The sequence below is a fragment of the Hemibagrus wyckioides genome, linkage group LG26 (genome assembly GCF_019097595.1).
Source record: "Hemibagrus wyckioides isolate EC202008001 linkage group LG26, SWU_Hwy_1.0, whole genome shotgun sequence".
In the NCBI taxonomy this organism is placed as follows: domain Eukaryota; kingdom Metazoa; phylum Chordata; class Actinopteri; order Siluriformes; family Bagridae; genus Hemibagrus; species Hemibagrus wyckioides.
In genome coordinates this window covers 18,129,051-18,143,619 of record NC_080735.1, presented here as the reverse complement: position 1 = coordinate 18,143,619, position 14,569 = coordinate 18,129,051, and the positions used below count along the sequence as shown (strand labels likewise).

Sequence of the window (14,569 nt, the reverse complement as noted above, 5' to 3'; positions counted from 1 at the left end):
CTAATGTACTGCAGACAGAGTTATAAAATCCCTGTCACTGGGCACGCCCTTGCAGATCTGAACTGTCGCTGCTGTCAGTAGGTGAGTTTCATACTTCATCTTTCTTATTAGTGACTCATCTGAAAACTGTGATCTAAACTGAGCTGTTTAATGTAATAAATTGGGTGTATATTCATGTTGGCAAGTAATATTACGCACATAATTGTGAATGTCTGTGTGTGTGTGGGTGGGTGGGTCGGTGTGTGTGTGTGTGTGTGTAGGTGTGTGTGTGTGTGTGTGTACATTTTACATACTGCGAATTGTTGTGTGTTGGTTTTTAAAACGATCTGTTGTGCATGAGCTCGTGTTTTGGCATTTTTACTGCTAAGTGTCTGAGAAAGCTGCGCCCCTAAAATTGACCCAGATCAGTAACCATGCTATCAGGAGGAGAAAAAAAAACACATCAAGTTAAGTCCAGTTTCCTAGATATGAATATGATAATTTTGACATGAAGCATGTCTGTCATAACCCCTAATATTCACATCACAGACGCTTGATTAATTTACCAGGAATTTAATATGAAATTTAGATATATGTAATACATTTAGGGCATTTGGCAGATGCCGTTATCCAGAGCGACATTTTATCTAATTTTTATACAACTTGAGGGTTAAGGGTCTTACCCAGGGGCCCAGCAGTGGTGCTTTGGGGACATGGGGTTTGAACTGACAAACCTCTGATCAGTAATCAAACACCTTAATCACTAAGATACCACCATAAGACCTTGTCCAAAAATACTCACATTCGAGCAAGTGTTTAAGTGAAATTTCCATAAATCCATCTCCATAAATCACTTAGAAATACAGACATGATAATAGGCATAAAACTTTTAATTATTGTGCCAGTTCTAGCTTTTACAGGAGCATAATTGCATCATGGGTGGATCAGAGTCAACTACAACTCCATCACCTCCAATCAGTCCAGAGAGTTTATGTAAGTTTTCCCATTTTTATTTATGAATTAAGATGCTTAACTAATGTATGTTGGTATTTCATATTTAATGTCTGCTTATGCAGTTATCAGGTACTAACAGACACCCCACTATTCATTAATGGCTCACATTCACTACACTTGGGTGTGATGGATCTATATCAGGACCAATAAATAAATGATATAACAATGTAAACAAATTAAATTTTATTAGTAATTTAAAAGGATTTCTTGAAAAAAAAAAGGGTTCAGTAAAAATACATGTGTTTTATCTATCCTCTGCTTACACCTGGATGCATGAGCAGTGATAGAGCAGTGCATAAGCAGAGCAGAAGTGGCTTGTACAACTCAACAAACTCATCAACTCATCATATGAATTCCATGCGGTTACAGTTACCTCCCCAATCACCCTCTTCTGAACCCATCTGTACTAGATCTCTTGGCGAAGTCATATATTTGCATGGGTTTTTATACCTTCTATGCAGATGACACTCAACTCATCCTCCTCTTCCCTCCCTACTCTTTTTGCTGAGATCTCAGCATGTCTGGTAAAGATCTTATCATTAATTCCAGTTCATCAGCTGCCAGCTTAACTGAATTGCTGTTCTCAGGAGCATGTTCATTTCTTTGACATTTAGAAACAGAACTATTGCAAACCCGCTCCTGGAAGGTCTTCCTCTGGGCATCATCCAGAGCGTCACTCTGCAGCTGCATGATTTTTTCAAACTTCCTGAAGTTCTCCCACACCATTGTTATGCTTCCTTCAATTGTTATGCTTCCTGCATCAGATTATAAAACAATGACGCTTGCCTACACAACCAAAAACAGACCAGCATCCACTTACATCAAAAATGGCATGAGTGTAAATGTAAATACTGTAATATACCTCTACTAAATACACTGGCTAATGATCTGATTCTCTCACAGCTTTAGATGATCCATGGAGGCCAGTGAAATGGAGGTGAGAGTCAATGTATAATGTTGTATGTTCTTTCTCATTGCCTAGTTTAGTTCATTATAGTTTTATATTAGACCAGGGGTCTCCAATTGTATCTGCAAAGTGCCTGTATGGCTGCAGGTTTTCATTCCAACCATAATCTCAATCAATTTTTCCAGCAATGCTTCTTGCAACTGGTCCTGCAGTCCCGCATGTGCATGTTAATACTTTCAAAATAGCTATGTAGTCTGTAAAAGTCTCTCCTTTCTTTGTATCATCAGTTTCAAAATGCTCTGCCAACACTTTCTTCTTGGGTGTTTCTCAAAACTTTCAGCAACCCAACAAGGGTTTTTACTCAACTTCCTAATCTTTTAAGAGAGAACAGGACAAATATGAGCCTTTGCGAATTATCTATCATCTTCAATTCTATTAACTAGCAAAATATGCATATCTCTCCTGTGAGAACAGAGACTCTGAGATGGATGCAAGTGCAGGTTAACATGCTTTATTAAACTCTTATAATCCGAAACATCTAGCATGACAAATAAAAAATTTTAAATTCGCATTTTTTACATTTGTGTTTTCCTGTAAAGCTGTTTTGTTACAATATCCATTGTTAAAAGCACTGTACAAATAAAATAGAATCAAATCAAATATCAAAATCCAAGAACAGACACAGGTCAGGTGATCAGCAAACAGGATATCAGAAGACATGGCAAAAACAATCACAAAGACAGATTCGGATCCAGGATAGCAAAACACTCAGAAAGGCTTGGTATAGATAGGACACAAGTGCAACTGAGTGTACATTTTACAAAGATGCTAAAACTAAACTATGAATATAAAGGTGCATGAAATAGTTTTTCTGTTTTCTCATTTCATAACTACAGGCTTTTTCACACAATAGTTTCCAAAAATAGGCAAAAGCATAACTTTATACAATGTTTGTGTTACATATACATTTGCTATGTTACACTTTGATGTAAAAATACTGTATTTGGCTGTTGTCTCTTTCTGACTTTCCTGTAGTGAAAGAGAAACGATGTTACAGACCCTGAGGGAGTTTCCGTCAAGCCGGAGTGTTGAACATCTCAGGATTCTGTGTGTTGGACCAGCAGGTTCTGGGAAGTCCGCCTTTATCACCTCAGTTAATAATGTATTTCAAGGTCACAGTACTTACCTCGCTCATTCACTCAGTGCTGGCCTAAGTAACACCTGTAAGGTAACTATATGTAATATTTAATATCTAACACTCAAACACACTCTCATTTTAGTTTAGGTGAATTTCTATTTAAGTAAAGGACACAGATCAAATGTTTCATAACATTTATTTCTACCTGCTTACAGTACACTGTCTACAAGCTGAAGAAAGACACAAATGGATCCATCTTTCCATTTGTATTTGGTGATACCATGGGTCTCGAAGAAGGTTCAAAAGGTGTACACACAAACAACATCATCAACATTCTGAACGGACAGATCCAAGAGGGATACACAGTAAGTTAATGTTCACATTTTGTGACGGATTCGCAAAAGCAGAGGGGTTAGAATCCAGTGTTGTATAAAGTACCCAAAAGCCACACTTGAGTAAAAGTACAGGTATTTTATTAGAAAATGACTCCAACCATTATAATTCTACTTGAGTAAAAGTCTTAAAGTATCTGAAATAAACTGTACTTAAGTATCAAAAGTAGTATTTTCATGAATGTACTCAAGTATGGAAAGTAAAAGTAGAAGTAAATTAATAAAAAAGCAAGACTGTAATAATTTGGAGAATTATGAATTTTATTCTGTAGTGCTTTCTTTCTTAAACTTCTCAATAAGTGCAGCACCAAAAAAATAAGACTTGCATGAAAGAAAGAAGAGGCCTTTAGAACTGTATTGTAATGAAGTGTACAGTATCAGTGTTTCCATCCATGTGCACTTGTAACTAAGGCCATGTCCATTCATAGCCGGGGATTTTTAAGAAGGGAGATTTTTCTCTGTGTTTTGACCCTTCGTCCACATGCTAATGCAGTTTGAGGTCGATGAAAACGGAGCTTTTGGAAAACTCCTTCCAAAGTGAAGATTTTCCAAAACTCTCGGTTTTCAATGGTGTTGTGTGGACGGGGGAAATGGAGATTTTAATGAATTGACGTCATTGTCTGTGCGCCGGTCTCCTTGATTTGATGTCACCTTTGTTTATGAATTTATTTTGTGCAATAGCAGACTTGCGTAAACTACTGACTGTGTTAACGTTGTTTACTGGACTTTTCCATGTGTGTACATACACGCGCAGTTACTCACACATTACGTTCATGAACAGAGGGCCGGAATGTAATACGGAGCTCACTGCTGCTGCATACAGAACTCCCACAACACACACAGCGCTGGCGGTTTTGGACGAGACCCGGTCCGACTTCTACATTCTACATGAAATTTTCGCATGTCAAAGGCATCGCTTTCACACGACACGCCATTGTTGTTAAACTACCGGAACCAGTAATAAAGTTTTGTCTAGGCTTCTGATTGGCTAGGCATGCTCCTGACAGCACTTAACAGGGCTTCTGATTGGCTAGACATGCTCCTGACAGCACTTAACAGGGCTTCTGATTGGCTAGGCATGCTCCTGACAGCACTTAACAGGGCTTCTGATTGGCTAGACATGCTCCTGACAGCACTTAACAGGGCTTCTGATTGGCTAGGCATGCTCCTGACAGCACTTAACAGGGCTTCTGATTGGCTAGGCATGCTCCCGACAGCACTTAACAGGGCTTCTGATTGGCTAGGCATGCTCCTGACAGCACTTAACAGGGCTTCTGATTGGCTAGGCATGCTCCCGACAGCACGTAACAGGGCGTTTTGTGTTTTCATGTGGACAAAGATATTTTTAACACGTAGGTCATGTGGACAGAATTTTTTAAAAAAATGAAGTTGAAAAATCTCCGTTTTTAAAAATCCCCAGCTACGTATGGACTTAGCCTAAAGTCATCACTAACCACAAACTTCCTTTACCGCAAATTTGGACGCAGGTTTTTTTTGTAGTAAGTAATGAAAATGTGGAACAGAAAATGTATCGGAGTAAAAGTATAGAATTTGTTTCAAAAAAGTAGTGAAGTAAAAGTAAAACTTGACAGAAATATAAAAACTCAAGTAAAGTACAAAAACTCTCAAAAAATACTTAAGTATTTAAGTATACTGGCTAGGCTGAAATGAAGTAATTTTACTTTGCTACGTTACACCACTGTTAGAATCCATTTGAGGAATTTAATGAAAGAAAGACAAGTCATACAAATCTAAAACCGCAGGATAGAAAGTGGGCGAAAAAGACAAAGAGTCTGAAAAACCAATACACACAATCATCAGAGTTGAGGTACAAAAATATAATCCAGAGAACAGTAAATCCACGAAAAGAGTAATGGTGAAAACGGAGAGAACAATGGCTGGAACAATACAATGCTTGGTAAAGTAGAATGAAATAACAGTACTTTGCATAGTATGACAGAAAACACTGGTTTAAAAGTCCTCAGTGGAGGAGAAACAACCTGGAAGCGTTCAATACTCAGGCTTGGAGTTGTTACACATTTCCACATATTGAATTATTTCAGTGCCCTCAAATGATAATGGTCCATTGTCCATTTGCAAGTGCAGTGGTATTATAGTTTATGTTTTTATTTTCAGTTTAATCCTCAGGAGGATCTGACTGCTGAAAGCAGTCACTATAACACAACCCCAAGTCTAAATGACAAAGTTCACTGTCTGGTGTTTGTCCTACCAGCAGACAGCACTGATCAAATATCTCAAGGCGTTAGCGATAAAATGAAACTAATTCGGAATGGAGCACATGAATTAGGTGAGTTATCATCCTGTCATATTGATTTTTACAGTCATTCCTTCACAATAAATTGACCATATATTACTCTCCGATGTATTACCGAATCAAAATAAAAATACAATTCTCTAAAATATCTGTAATGGTATAATCAGTCCAAGAAAAATTTTGAATAACCTGAATTATTCATGACAGATATTCCTGTAGTGGCCATCATGACCAAGGTGGATGTTGCATGTCCACTTGTCAAAGAGAACCTGACAATGATCTACAAGAGCAAGAAAATCAAAATGAATGTAAGTACAAGAACTCGTCAGTACCAGAACACCACATGATCTTTACTACAGGTTCATGCAGATTATTCTCAGTGTCTGTCTTTCTAGATGGAGCAGTGCAGCGTCAAACTGGGTATTCCACTGAAGTACATCTTCCCTGTAAAGAACTATCATGAGGAAATCGACAACAACAATGAGATTGATGTTCTGATTCTCATGGCTTTGACAAGTATTGTGAATTTTGCCAGTGACTTTGTGAAAAGAAAACTGTAAAGTTTGGTGTGCACTCAAGGTGTATGACTGTGTGTTTTGTTTTAGTCCTATTCCCATCTGCTTGTATATTCAGTATTTTTTAGTCCAATTTCAGTCCTAATGCACTCCTCTAATGTACAAGATAACAAGAAAATTCTGATTGATCATGAGATTTTTTTTTTCAGCTCTACTTTATTACGTATGTCAAATAAGATCGTTAGCCCGTGGGTGGTGACAATCCTAAAAACACAAACATAAAAATCCCGAGAAAGTAATGTGCGTGTATATAAATAATTGCCATATTAATCATTTAATCCGAATACTCTGTACTGGCAGCATGTTTTAATCGGTAGTGTATGAAGATCATTTATGTTAGAAAACCTAGCTTGATGTTTATGCTGTTGTGCTGTTTTCCGAGGATAACTTGGCTTCCTAAATGTAACTCCTGGAGCTCTGCTTAGATAAAATGATGCACAAATACAATAATCCATAGCTTATATATGACTTCTTCAGAGGAAATCAGATAGTAGTAAGGAATATGTATACGGTAGGGATACATTTATAAATGTAAAATTGATTTCTTTTTTATATATTTCTGTATAGCTGATGTGAAGGTGTCCACTGTTACAAGTGATATACAAATAAAACTGAATCACCTTCAACTGGTCCATACTAGAGATGCCTCTCTCTCTCTCTCTCTCTCTCTCTCTCTCTCATATATCTATATATATATATATATATATATATATATATATATATATATATATATATATATATATATATATATACACCAATCCCCCTATCTCTATTGCTTTCTCTCTATTAATCTCTCTTTCTATCCTTCTGTCTCTCTCTCTCCTCTCTCCCCTTTCTCCCACTCTCTCTCTCCCACTTTCTCCCTCTCCCACACTCCTACTCTCTCTCCCACCCTCTACCTCTCCCACTCTCTCTCTCTATCCACCCCCTGTCTCTATTGCTTTCCCTCTATTCATCTCTCTCTCTCTCACTGAAAACCCCAGAACATAATACACTTATCCCATAACTATCCATCTCTCTCTATCCCCATGCCCCCCCCCCCTCTCTCTCTCTCTCTCTATATATATATATATATATATACACCAATCCCCCTATCTCTATTGCTTTCTCTCTATTCATCTCTCTCTCCTCTCCCCCCTTTCTCCCACTCTCTCTCTCTTTCTCCACCCCCTGTCTCTGTTGCTTTCCCTCTATTCATCTCTCTCTATCTCTCTCTCTGTATGCTGTATCTGTTGACTGTTTTATTGAGTTTTTATTCCAGAATTTAAAGACTGAATTTCAAACTGTTTTTGTTGACAGAGCTCTATGAATAAATCTGTCAGTGTCATTGTGGAGCTTTCTGACTCTTTATTATTAACCCAGTCAGTATCAGAAAAGTTGATCTGTTTGTCTATAGTTTCATTTTCACATAATTTGTCTCATGTGACATTATGTGACTTTCATAATAATGACGTAGATGTTTATAGTTTATTTTTTAGCTTTTCTTGCGATTTATGGATCTAAGAATAGTTATTAGTGGGATAACAGACTAGCTGTGTGAATGTAGCTCAGTCGCTCCTCTTACGCCATTTCCTGTTCCGTGTTTTACACGAGACAACACACTTCACGGTTCAGTCCTAAATCACCCTTCACTCCCTATAACTGAGCACTACATAGGGTGCGAAATATTCGGAAATCCCAAACATGTTTTTAAAATATGGCTAAAAAAATACGGTACGCCGTTATATTTTAATAAATTACCTGGCGCTTGTCATAATTTGACGCAGTGAGGTAGTATGGATCTATCTAGGGCACTTAAAGTTCACTACACAGCAGTTTGGGACGCAGCCGGTTTTCATGCAGGAAAAAGGTCCTCAGCGCCGGTGGATGGAGGGGCAACGGTGCAGGAGCAGAAAACGACCTGATTTAACCTGCCAAACTTTCTCTTTTAGTTTATAGGTGTTGCCCTTTGTAAGATGAAATCATGAATAATCTCATGAACGGTGTTTGTCTTTGTCACAGCGTGTTCCTCAGAACAACAGCCCGGTTTATTATTCCTCACGGAACCATCACTGACCTTAACCTTACCTCAGGACAGAAAGTTAACTCTGCTGCACGCGCACAACCTGTGGGAAAGGTCAGGGGTGTGAGGAACATGTCCGGGAGAGCTGGAGGGGTCATCAGTGTGTTCGACAGAAATATGAAGAGAAAACAAAAGACATGGGCAGCCACTTTACCGGACAGCGATAAATATGACTACCTGCGAGACGAGGTCAGCTTGATTTACCTCATTTACAGCTTTATTCATATCTTTTACGACTTTACCCCCATCTGCATCGCTATTTACCTCATGTACATCATTATTTACCTAGTTTACAGCATTATTTTCCTCAGTTACAGCATTATTTTCCTCAGTTACAGCATTATTTTCCTCAGTTACAGCATTATTTACCTCAGTTACAGCATTATTTGCCTCATTGAGAGTTTTTTACTTCATTTACAGCATAATTTCTGCAATTTACAGCTTTATTTTCCTCATGTACATCATTATTTACCTAGTTTACTGCATTATTTACCTCAGTTACAGCATTATTTGCCTCATTGAGAGTTTTTTACTTCATTTACAGCATAATTTCTGCAATTTACAGCTTTATTTTCCTCATGTACATCATTATTTACCTAGTTTACAGCATTATTTTCCTCAGTTACAGCATTATTTACCTCAGTTACAGCATTATTTGCCTCATTGAGAGTTTTTTTTACATCATTTACAGCATAATTTCTGCAATTTACAGCTTTATTTACCTCATGTACATCATTATTTACCTTATTTACAGCTTTTTACTTCATGTACCGCATTATTTACCTCATGTACATCATTATTTACCTAGTTTACAGCATTATTTACCTCATGTACATCATTATTTACCTAGTTTACTGCATTATTTACCTCGGTTACAGCTTTATTTACCTCATTGACAGCTTTTTACTTCATTTACAGCATAATTTCTGCAATTTACAGCATTATTTACCTCATGTACATCATTATTTACCTAGTTTACTGCATTATTTACCTCATGAACATCATTATTTACCTAGTTTACAGCATTATTTACCTCATGTACATCATTATTTACCTAGTTTACTGCATTATTTACCTCGGTTACAGCTTTATTTGCCTCATTGAGAGTTTTTTACTTCATTTACAGCATAATTTCTGCAATTTACAGCTTTATTTTCCTCATGTACATCATTATTTACCTAGTTTACAGCATTATTTTCCTCAGTTACAGCATTATTTACCTCAGTTACAGCATTATTTGCCTCATTGAGAGTTTTTTTTACATCATTTACAGCATAATTTCTGCAATTTACAGCTTTATTTACCTCATGTACATCATTATTTACCTTATTTACAGCTTTTTACTTCATGTACCGCATTATTTACCTCATGTACATCATTATTTACCTAGTTTACAGCATTATTTACCTCATGTACATCATTATTTACCTAGTTTACTGCATTATTTACCTCGGTTACAGCTTTATTTACCTCATTGACAGCTTTTTACTTCATTTACAGCATAATTTCTGCAATTTACAGCATTATTTACCTCATGTACATCATTATTTACCTAGTTTACTGCATTATTTACCTCATGAACGTCATTATTTACCTAGTTTACAGCATTATTTACCTCATGTACATCATTATTTACCTAGTTTACTGCATTATTTACCTCGGTTACAGCTTTATTTGCCTCATTGAGAGTTTTTTACTTCATTTACAGCATAATTTCTGCAATTTACAGCTTTATTTTCCTCATGTACATCATTATTTACCTAGTTTACAGCATTATTTTCCTCAGTTACAGCATTATTTACCTCAGTTACAGCATTATTTGCCTCATTGAGAGTTTTTTTTACATCATTTACAGCATAATTTCTGCAATTTACAGCTTTATTTACCTCATGTACATCATTATTTACCTTATTTACAGCTTTTTACTTCATGTACCGCATTATTTACCTCATGTACATCATTATTTACCTAGTTTACAGCATTATTTACCTCATGTACATCATTATTTACCTAGTTTACTGCATTATTTACCTCGGTTACAGCTTTATTTACCTCATTGACAGCTTTTTACTTCATTTACAGCATAATTTCTGCAATTTACAGCATTATTTACCTCATGTACATCATTATTTACCTAGTTTACTGCATTATTTACCTCATGAACGTCATTATTTACCTAGTTTACAGCATTATTTACCTCATGTACATCATTATTTACCTAGTTTACTGCATTATTTACCTCGGTTACAGCTTTATTTGCCTCATTGAGAGTTTTTTACTTCATTTACAGCATAATTTCTGCAATTTACAGCATTATTTACCTCAGTTACAGCTTTTTACTTAATTTACTGCATTATTTACCTCATGTACATCATTATTTACCTAGTTTACAGCATTATTTACCTCATTTACAGATTTTGACTTCCTAATTTCTGTAATTTCTGCCATTTGCAGCTTTATGTACCTCATGAACATCATTATCTACCTCATTTACATCTTTATTTACCTAATGTTCATCATTATTTACCTCATTTACAGCTTTTAACTTCATTTACAGTGTAATTTCTGCCATTTACAGCTTTATTTACCTCATGTACATCATTATTTACCTCATTTATTAAATCATTTATCCCATGTACAGTTTTTGACTGAGCTTTTTACAGAATTGTCTACCTAACTTGCAGTATTTTTACCTCATTTACAGCTTTATTTACCTCATGTACGTCATTATTTACCTCATTTACAGCTTTATCTACCTCATTTATGCAATAATTTACCCCATGTACAGCTTTATACCCCATTTACAGCATTATCTACCTAATTTACCTTATTTATATTAGTTTTTTTAAATTGATTTGTAGCCTTATTTATGCCATTTACAGCTTAATTTACCTCATGTACATCATTATTTCCCTCATTTACAGCTTTAATTATGTCATGTATACCTCATTTACAGCTTTATTTACCTCATGTACCCCATTTATGGCAGGATTTGCCTTATTTGCACTACTCATTTCAGTATGCAAGTATAGCTGTATTGTCATTTGCTATACAAGGTCATGTGACTGTAGTCTGTCTGTCAAATTCATTTGAGGACCCAGTTTATCAGAGATTTTACCTCAGATTTACCTCAGATTGTGTCAAAGGAGTTTTATATATTCTGTGACTCAGCTATAAACAGTTGTTTCTTCTTTCCTCCTGAGGTAATAAGACCAACAACAACAAAAAAATGTCATGTGTTTGTTCTTTTTCTGTTGCAGGTTGGTAGCAGGGTAGCAGACAGAATTTATGACATTGCCAGGTGATTCTTCTTCATTTCTTTTTGGTCTGATTGCTTTGTATCTCTATTGTTCATATATTTATTACGAAAGAGACTGTAAGAACATTGTGATCCGCAGTTTCACCATACACTGTAAGATTTGACCCACTTGGCTGATTTTGTGGTGTTTCTGCAGGACTTTCCCATTGGCACTAGATGTGGGATGCGGAAAAAGCCACATTGCCCAACATCTCAGCAAGGTACCGGTCCTTCTCTGACCACAGATCCTCTCCATGTCTGTGAAATCAGAGCTTATTAAATCTTTTGACTCTTTCTCCGTTACAGGAAGTCGTAGAGCGCCTTCTCCTTACAGACATCTCAGACGCTCCGTTAGTAAGTTACTCTGTTGAGAACTAAAGCGAGGCAGTGATTCCAAAGAAGTTTTCTCTGTAAACATCCCAATTGGTCTAGTAGAGATGGATAATCCCCAACTATTTTGGAGTGTACTGGATAATCTGGAGTAAATTTGACCAGCACACTGGATTACCCTGAATAAATTTAACAGACATTCTGGATCTAGAGTAAATTTGTTTACCTTACTGGATAATCTAAAGTAAATTTGCCCTATGTATTGAGTAAATCAAAGTAGTTTTCTTTAGGATTCTCAATACTATAGAGTTAATTTGGCCATCATTCTGGAAAATCCAGATTAAATTTGTGCATTTTACTAAACCATTTGGATTAAATTTTGTCAAAAGTACTGGAAAATCTATAATAAAAGTCCAGGATAATCTGGAGTAAATTTGTCAAGCAGACTGGATAATCTGCAGTAATTTTGTCCAACATACTGAATAACCTGTAATCTATCAAAATTACTAAAAAAAAAAAAATCTAGAATAGATCTGGTCAAGTATGCAGGAAAATGTAGATTAAATTTGTTCAGTGTGCTGAAAAAATCCCAAATTTGTTTCTCCAGCATGGTGGATAATATAGAATATATTTGGTCAAGCGTAACTGTTCATTCAGAGGAACGTTGTCAGGTGTACTGAATAATCTAGAATAAATTTAGTCAAAGTTACTGGATAATTCTGTATTTGTTTGTCCCGTATGATGGATAATTTAGAAGACATTTGTCCAGGATAGTGGATGCTTGAAATGAGGCATGTGTTGAAACTTATTGTGTATATTAGAGGCAGAAGAAGCAGAGTGAGATACCTACACAATGTGTGATGGTCGATGAAGAGTTCCTGCCCTTTCAGGAGAACACTTTCGATCTGGTGTTCAGCAGCTTGAGGTAACTGTCCATTACTCTGATGAGTTCTATCACTCTTTAATAATAATGTCAGGGTAAAAGCAAAAACGATACTTAATATAAATGATAATAATCGAGGTTACTAATAGTATCACTGTGATCATCTTTCCTCCACAGTTTGCACTGGATCAATGATCTTCCAGGAGCTTTGAGTCAGGTACTGCATGTTACTATAGTACCAGTTTATTTAAATGTGGGCGGGTCTTGGGTAAAATTTGCAGGAACATCTTTCTCAGTAAGTGAGTCAGTGTCCTGTGAAAACTTTGTGGCCAGAAGTACTGGAACCTATCGATGGTTAGTGATTGATGGATGTTAATCAAGCTTGCTTATTAAAACATTAAGCCATGCCTACATAGTTCTCTCAGACAGATGTCTTGTGTAAAAGTTTATCGCCATATTTGGATCCTATTATCACACATTACCCCTAGGTAGAAGTTTCTATAAATCATGAACCATCCTCTCTTTCAGATCCATCGTGTGCTGAAGCCAGACGGTGTGTTTGTAGGCGCCATGGTCGGAGGTGAGACTCTGTACGAGTTGCGCTGTTCCCTACAGCTAGCTGAGCTGGAGAGGGAGGGAGGATTTGCGCCCCACATTTCACCCTACACAGCCGTCACCGACCTGGGCAACCTGCTGGGCCAAGCTGGCTTCAACATGCTCACCGTGGTTAGTGTGCCAGCAGAGGGAGCTAGCATGCATCCAGATCTTTGATTGATTTCAACGGCGACATTTATCTTGTGCACTTTTTTTTTGTTCCCATGTCAAATGTAGGATGTGGATGAGATTCAGGTTCATTACCCGGGCATGTTTGAAGTCTTGTGCGATTTACAAGGTGGGTCACAGCAACCGATTTCCGTACAAAGGAAGCATTAAGAGATTCTAAACGTTAACTCCAGATCTCTGTTTCTGCGATGTGTAAGGAATGGGCGAGAGTAACTGTGCGTGGAACAGGAAGGCGTTGTTGCACAGAGACACCATCCTGGCAGCGGCTGCCGTTTATAAAGGTAAGCTGGAGAACGCTGGAGATGTTTGCCATGGAACATAACGTTCAAAATATGTTTTTAACTGAACCACGTCAATGGGTTTAATATGTTTAAGGCTTGTATTAATAGTAGTATTGTTAAGATTTGCAATTTACAGCAAAGTTCTGCAATCAAAGTGATGTCTTGGTACTGGTGCTAAAACCCTATAGTTCCTTCAGAAGTGGTGCGGACTTGATCAGAATTTCTTGACCAGAGTAATCTGTTCTACTCCCTAGAGATGTACGGTAACGAAGATGGATCTGTCCCAGCCACATTTGACATCCTGTTTATGATTGGCTGGAAGCCTCATGAGTCACAGGTTTGCTGGTCTTTGATTGGCTCTGAATGTTTTTTGCCCCAGATTTCATTTAAACCTGAAATTGTACAAAAAAAAAAATACAAAATTACAGATGTACTGCTGTAAAGTTTTATACCAACGTTAACCATTTCATTGTGTTTTTCCGAAATCACAGGCGAAACCAGCGAAAAGAGGTTCGGCAACCGTGTCCTTCGCAGATCTGTCAAAAATCAGCCGAACACAGACCGCAAACAAATCCGGACAAATCCAGCTCTAAAGCTAGCTGACTCGAACCAACTAATCGACACCAATATAGTAGCAGTGTTGCTTAATAAT

The 14,569-nt window shown here is 37.0% G+C and overlaps 2 protein-coding genes across 2 annotated transcripts; both read left to right on the top strand.

Moving 5' to 3' along the window:
* The first annotated feature begins 14 nt into the window (after positions 1-14).
* LOC131346794 (interferon-induced protein 44-like) lies at positions 15-6,919 on the top strand. The gene is made up of 8 exons (XM_058380436.1): positions 15-81; positions 885-972; positions 1,897-1,930; positions 2,936-3,128; positions 3,254-3,403; positions 5,567-5,738; positions 5,913-6,013; positions 6,101-6,919. The coding sequence occupies exons 2-8, from the start codon at positions 915-917 to the stop codon at positions 6,263-6,265; spliced, it is 873 nt and encodes a 290-aa protein (XP_058236419.1). The 5' UTR covers positions 15-81; positions 885-914; the 3' UTR covers positions 6,266-6,919.
* A 1,182-nt stretch (positions 6,920-8,101) lies between these two features.
* On the top strand, positions 8,102-14,545 carry ndufaf5 (NADH:ubiquinone oxidoreductase complex assembly factor 5). The gene is made up of 11 exons (XM_058380419.1): positions 8,102-8,531; positions 11,603-11,643; positions 11,798-11,861; positions 11,947-11,994; positions 12,792-12,895; positions 13,031-13,070; positions 13,382-13,579; positions 13,685-13,745; positions 13,834-13,917; positions 14,172-14,254; positions 14,409-14,545. The coding sequence occupies exons 1-11, from the start codon at positions 8,244-8,246 to the stop codon at positions 14,508-14,510; spliced, it is 1,113 nt and encodes a 370-aa protein (XP_058236402.1). The 5' UTR covers positions 8,102-8,243; the 3' UTR covers positions 14,511-14,545.
* The last annotated feature ends 24 nt before the right edge of the window (positions 14,546-14,569 follow it).

Coding starts and splice junctions, on each gene's coding strand:
- ndufaf5 (XM_058380419.1), top strand. CDS start 8,244: ATGAATAATCTCATGAACGGTGTTTGTCTTTGTCACAGCGTGTTCCTC. Junction 13,071..13,381: donor TTCCAGGAGCTTTGAGTCAG/GTACTGCATGTT, acceptor CCTCTCTTTCAG/ATCCATCGTGTGCTGAAGCC. Junction 13,918..14,171: donor AGCGGCTGCCGTTTATAAAG/GTAAGCTGGAGA, acceptor TCTACTCCCTAG/AGATGTACGGTAACGAAGAT.
- LOC131346794 (XM_058380436.1), top strand. CDS start 915: ATGGGTGGATCAGAGTCAACTACAACTCCATCACCTCCAATCAGTCCA. Junction 3,129..3,253: donor GCCTAAGTAACACCTGTAAG/GTAACTATATGT, acceptor ACCTGCTTACAG/TACACTGTCTACAAGCTGAA. Junction 3,404..5,566: donor AGATCCAAGAGGGATACACA/GTAAGTTAATGT, acceptor TTTTATTTTCAG/TTTAATCCTCAGGAGGATCT.